General features: G+C 45.9%; 1 protein-coding gene across 1 annotated transcript; it reads right to left on the bottom strand.

Moving 5' to 3' along the window:
- Positions 1-4070: 4070 nt before the first annotated feature.
- Positions 4071-4451, bottom strand: LOC125364249 (protein LDOC1-like). Its single transcript, XM_048363736.1, has one exon. The coding sequence runs from the start codon at positions 4449-4451 to the stop codon at positions 4071-4073; it is 381 nt and encodes a 126-aa protein (XP_048219693.1).
- Positions 4452-6470: the final 2019 nt, after the last annotated feature.

Genomic DNA, 6470 nt, shown 5'->3' with positions numbered 1-6470 from the left:
TTATAACTGAACCCTGATCGTGGCTCGGGGTGCACAGTCCCAGCTCCCAAGTCTGGGCCGTGACCCTGGCCGGTCAGTATACTTTTTACTTCCCCAATAAATCCATCTTTTTCCTTGAGACTGTCTCTGAGTGGTGGACTCTTAGAGGGATGGGGGATCCGCTCCCCCCCCCCACCCAGGACCCCATTACAGTGTCTCTTCCTTTGCCTCAGAGAGAATTAGTTTTCTTTTTTCTGGCTTGTCTTTTTTCTGACTGTGTTGGCCTCACAGAATTTTAGTTGTGGACGCTGACTCTCAGATTCCTAAATCCTGAGGTCCCTGGAGAGAACTGTTGACAGCAAGCCATGGGAAGGGGCTCTGGGAAGGCCAAAGAGTGGCTTTTACTTGAATTAATGGTTATGGGTAGGTTGTGTCAGAAGTTTCCTTCCATTATTGGCCAAAAAATTAAGGTATCTAAAAGAAGGGCATCGTGAGCCTTAGTTTGGCTGACAGTCAAACCTCAAATCTCAAGGACTGTACAGCAGATAGTAAGATCATTACAAAAAAAAAAAGAAAGGCTCATTTGGCTTTAGATTTCATTGTTTAACTTATGAAAAGGTGTTTGATTATGTGGCAATTTGGTTGATTACTAAATCAAGGAAAGCCAAAAAAGTCAAAGTCATTAGAAAGTAGATAATTGTGCAATTTCTCTGATGGCCCTAGTTCATTTAGTTCTCTCCTGGGGAACAAATCTGTCTTTTATCAGTTTCTCTATTTTGGATGCAAATTGGAACCACCTGAAGGTATGGCTGAAGAAAAAGATGCAGCCAAGGAAGACTGAGCAGCTGAGGGAGGACAGAGGGCACTTTGACTCCTGAGTTCACAGAGCCATTGGGGAACAAGCCCTGTGTCACCTTGTTGTGGTAGGCCAGAATGTGAAAGGTGTAAGAGCTTCAGAGACAGTTGAATTTCTAGGTACTGGGTCAGCGTCTACCTATTTATAACTCAAATTTGATGCATTTTTCAAAGACAGCCTAATAAATTGGTTTCAAGGTTACTGAGACAAAAAGAACATTTGAGATGCCCACCAGTTTCCCTTGAAGGGCTACCAGAAACCGACCTAGTGGGGTTTGATTCCTAGGAGCTGAGCTGCAGTTTAGCAGGTGTGGGTGTGACAGTTGAAACCACAGAAATGGAAACACTGAAACTGAATAGGAAGTATAGGGGGACCTGTGAAAAATGCCTAGAGGTGGGGGAAAATTAGGAATAGATTTTTAGGACGTACCCTCAGATGACAAAGGATGCTGAAAAATGGCTGGTTGAAGCTTGACTTCCAGAAGGTTCTGAAAAGAAATGATCAAATTACAACAGACAGAACCCATGAAAACAACTGGTCTTTTCTTTTTCAAGGGCTTTGAGAAGCCTGAAGGCTATGGTCAAAATAAAGGGTGTTGAGGACTGTGTACATTAAAAATTGACAAGGAAGTTCAGAGATAGGGAAGAGAAAGTCTGCAGAGGGGAAACTCATTCCAGTAAAGGAGGAAACTACTGGGGAGCTTGAGTGCTTTTCTTCATCTTATTAACAACTGACTTTATTTTCCTTTATCAGTAGTTAGTATCTGCCATTTCCTACTTTTGTGGTTGTTTTCTTTTTTGATGCTGGTCTGGTGCTTGAACTCAGGATCTGGGTACGTCCCTGAGCTTTTTGACCAAGGCTAGCATTCTACCACTTGAGGCACAGCTTCACTTCTAGCTTCTTTGTTATTGTTAGTGGAAGGCAAGTCTCATAGACTTTCCTGCCTGGACTGATTTCGATTCGTGATCCTCAGATCTCAGTACTGCTTCCTTTTTAAAAATTACATTGCATATTATGACTATATTGGGTCTCCTTTTCTTTATCCATTTGCTTTCCCTTCCTCAAATCTCACTCTTTCCTGAAGTTTCAGCTTTCTGGAATTCACCTCATATGTTAGCAGGCTAGTTAGTTGTTCAAGGGAGATACACATCCCATGCATATGCCATACATTTGTCAATGTTTATGTATCCATGCATATGTGTTTCATATGTTAATAATCTAGATGTAGTTGCTAGGAGAGAAAAAAATATATCCTGTCTAAGCCTGACTTAATACTTTCTTTCTGTAAATGTAATACTATTTTCCACATTGTTACCCTTGCAGTGGAATACATATCTTTGCTATATATTGTGATTTTGAAAAACCCAAAACCAAATAGCTGGGCACTGGTGGCTTGTGTCCATTATCCTAGCTACTAAGGAGCCTGAGATCTGAGGATCATGGTTCAAAGCTAGCCTAGAAATAAAGTCCACGAGACTCCTATTTCCAGTAAGAAAAAGCCAGAAGTAAAGCTGTTGCTCAAGTGGTAGAGCATTAGCTTTCAGCAAAATAAGCTCAAGGACAGCACCCATCCCTGAGCTCAAGCCCCAGGACACTCATGCATGCATGTACACATACACACATGAACAACCACCAAATAGGTGAGATCTGTTCCCTGGAGATCAACCGAAGACCTCCCAATCAGAATCTCTAACTCAACTACAGGCGTAAAATCCTGGAAGTCTGACCAGTGACCCTCTTGCCCAGTGTGTACCCGGGTCTGAAAGTGTTGTACTGTCTTTTCTTAGGGTGTAGATAGAAGCCATCTTCAAAGAAAAAAAAGTAACACAAAGTTAAGTATGAGATATTCTTTTTTTCATGCTACATTTGACTTACTAAATGCTGATGTGGTTCACCATCAACTATTTGCTTGTGAGGTTTACTTTTTTTTGGTAGTGAGCATATGATCAGCAAATGAAACCAAGGTTCAATTTCTTTTGTTAGTATGTATGCAGCACGTGTGGTACATAAAAGGGCATGTAAGAAGCCTTACTATTTACCATAATCTGTCTTTAAACCACATCCACCTCAGGAATATAAACTGTCTATGAAGGAGATCGTGAACAATTTAACTTAATATAGATTCTGAATTAGGAATTCAAGCTCAATTCCTAGTTCTGATAATTCTAGCTGACTTTAGCAAGACCACACTATCCAATGACAAACCCATGGACAATTCAAGGGTAGTTACAGATGTTCCCATTTCCAGGCTGTCAATAAAACCTTTGCTTAAAAAGACAGCAAAAACCCTTTCTTACCTTCTTTGGCCCAAAAAGAGAATCACAAAAATTCATGCCAAACTTTAATGACCATGTAGTGTTTTTAATGAAGAGAAATCTGTAGCTCCACACTGTAAAGGGACTTGGCTAAGGAGAATGAACTTAGAAGGGAATAAAGCACCGTTTACATGTTATTTTTTGAAACTTTATACTACCTGTAGCAGCACCCATTAAAACTGCTCAAGATGGGTTTTCCGACTAACTTGCTAAGCTGCATATACTTTGAGCCTTTTGAAAAAACTGTGGGTGAAAAGTAAAACTGGTACCATGTATCAAATGTGCATACTTTACACACTAACGCACTGTCTAACTAGGACTTTGAATCTTCATGTGGGATTGCTTTCCCTTAGAACATAATAGTGTTCTTGAAGACTAGCACAGTGTCTTAATCTCACCAAGGTCTAAGCATGTTATTGTAAACTACGTGCATATATATAAGATGTGTATGCAGGAACAGTAAAAGTAAACATTTTCCAGGTAGTGTCCAGTGCCTGGACTTTTTGAACCAAAAGGCACAATCTCCAGGACTGCTATGAAAGCAAATCGTTTCAAGAGGCCTATTTTAAAAGTCCGGCTGGCTGGCACACTACCCTAGAAAGCTGAGGTTAGGCCAGTCCAAGAGGATGTGCAACACCATCAAGCACTTTTACGTTTGATCTGATTTTCAAAGCGGTCAGAAGAACTGTTCCAAGACGGCAGGAAGGTCATTCTGGGTCTTTTAACTTCTTACAGGTCCCGGTGCTGTCAGTGCAAAGGCACCGGGGTTGACAGGAACAAGGAGCCAAGCTTCCCAGCAGAGGGGGACCCAGCAGCTTGGCGCCGGGAAGTTATTCGTGAGGCAAAGCCAAGCAGGCTCCAAGCAGGGCCTGCGGGGCAGGTGCCCCCGCAGCACCGGGATGCGGGCCCCGTCACTTCCTTCACGGATTCCTACCAAAGGCCTGCTTCAGGGCGTCCACGAAGGCCTCGTACTGGGACAGGGTGGGGCTGTCTCGCTCGATGATGGGGACCACCCACTGCTCCGCCGGTCCCGAGAAGCGGCTGATGAGAAACGCCACCTTCAGCGTGTCGCTGGAGAACCTGGCCTCGAAGAAGCTCATGTAGGCGTGCGCTTGGCTCAGAAACTCGGGGAGCCGAGCGGGGTCCCCGCGGAAGGCCTCAGGGAAAGCCACGGGGCAGGGCGGAGGACGCACCTGGGCCAACAGGTTGGCTTTCTCGCACAGCAGGCGCCGCACCTGGTCCATGAGCTCGTTGTTCTCCCTGCGAAGAGCATGGTTCTGGGTCAGGAGGTCCTGCATCATGCCGGCCAAGGCGTCCATTCCAGACGCCCACCGCTACACTGCCTACCACTCCACCCCGATCCGGCCAGGGGTCTCCGGAAGTGCGTCACTACGAGGGGGCGGGACCCATACAAAGCGTCTGCTGCAGACACCGCTCGGCCGTCCGCCTCTTAGCCGGGGGTCCGGCCCTGTCACGAATCTCAGGAAGTGCGTCACCCTGAGGGGGCGGGACCCGGGCAAAGCGTCCATTCCACAGTCCCTTCGACCCTCCTCCCGGCACAGCTTTGACCCGGCCGCGCGGCATCTCCGGAAGTGTGTCACTCTGGGAGGGCGGGACCCTGCCGCGACGCCGTTCTGAGTCTACGAAACTAGGCCTCCTCTAGCGTGAGCCCAGGCAGGTTCACGAGGACGAGTGACAGGAGAAACGAGATCCGAGGGAGGCAAAGGCAAGCGTGGAAGAGCCAAAGGAGGAAACCTGGGGGGGTCGGCGGATGGACATTTTAGGAGAGAGACGGCCGCGCCCGGCGGTGGACTCTGCCTTCGTGGCAGTGTGATGTAACTTCCGGGGTCTTCCTCCGAGGGCGGGAGCCCGGGTATTTAAAGGGGAAGCGGCGGTCTGCGAGGCTGCGGCGGAGCTGAGCTGCCCGCGCGGTGCTCGGTTCTGCGCGTGTGTTCGCGAGGCCGTCTGGAGGAAAGCCCCACGAAGCCGCGGGGCAGACCGTGCTGGGGACCCCAGATCGCACCGAAGCGCCGTGAGCGGCCGCTATGTACAGGGCACTGGTGTGTTCCAGGCAGCCTCCAGCACCTGACCCCGGCTTCTCCACTCAGAAGCCCTAAGACAGAAATGTTGGGGGCCAAGAAAGGCAGACAGCAGTTCTGAGTAATAAAATGTCTGTGTTGACTTTTGAACTGACGTTTGCTGCCAGAAGTTTGGGCACTTTCGTGAACCAAGTAGATTTTAATTCTGGCTTTTATTTATCTGGCGTTTTCTTAGGGAGCTTACTTTGTCTTAGTAAGATATTTTTGAAATCGCAGGTCATAAGTTGAGTTAAAACAGCGTAATACCCACCTGGATGTATTTCAGTATCAGTTATGTAGTATGAATGGTGTGTATGTGTGTGTGTGGGGGGCGGGGGGAGTCTGGCATCGAAAATGTTGGTGTCTTTTTAGGAGCCCAAATGAAATCTGCCCTGTTCGTCTCTGTTTTTACAGATTCCGAACTGTCTTATCGGGCTTATTAGGCTTTATAGTAAGTGTTTGCATCTGGCAGGACATGTTCTCTTCTTCCTTACCTGTCTTCTTTAGAACTGTTTTGGATACTTGCCCTTTTATACTCACTTTCTAATTAGCTTGTTGAACTGTCAGCTGAATCATCTCACCCCTCTGGCTTGTTTGTTCTCGGCCTTGGACCAGAGCTCAAACGTAGGGCCCCTTGAGCTCTCACTCAGCTTTTTGGTCAAGGCTGGCACTCTCCCACTTGAGTTCTATCACTGGCTTTTTGCTAGCTAACTAGACATAACAGCTTGGTGAATTTGTCAGCCTGAGCTGGCTTCCGACCTGATCTTCAGATCTCAACCTCCTGAGTGGCTAGATTATAGGCCAGAGTCATTCAAAATTTTGTTGGCTTTTTTCCCTCTTAGAGCAAATATTTGCTCCGTCTACTCTGTATTTTGTTTGACACTCTTTTGATTTATCTGATTAAAATATTTTGGATTGGCCTATAGTAACAGTACAAGGTAGTTTCACTGTGATAATTCCTTAGATGTGTGCTATGTACTTTGAACAAGTTCACACCCCCCCATTCTGTTTTTCTGTCTTTGAATTCTCCATTTTCTAACTATTTAGTGGGTTTCATTATGCTATCTTCATATATATGTACTATACTCTGAGCCTCTTCACCTCATATCTCTGGTCCACTCTGTTTTTTTCCTCCTGTCCACTTTGAGTTTAATTTGCTCTTGTTTTTCTAATTTCCTTAGGTATGTTGTATATGCTGAAGTGTCTATTTCTAATGTAACTATATTTGAAGATAAGTTCATT

This window comes from Perognathus longimembris, chromosome 15 (assembly GCF_023159225.1).
Source record: "Perognathus longimembris pacificus isolate PPM17 chromosome 15, ASM2315922v1, whole genome shotgun sequence".
NCBI classification, from domain to species: domain Eukaryota; kingdom Metazoa; phylum Chordata; class Mammalia; order Rodentia; family Heteromyidae; genus Perognathus; species Perognathus longimembris.
Note: the sequence above shows the minus strand (reverse complement) of the source record. Positions and strands in the feature narration are given on the sequence as shown.

Coding starts and splice junctions, on each gene's coding strand:
- LOC125364249 (XM_048363736.1), bottom strand. CDS start 4,451: ATGATGCAGGACCTCCTGACCCAGAACCATGCTCTTCGCAGGGAGAAC.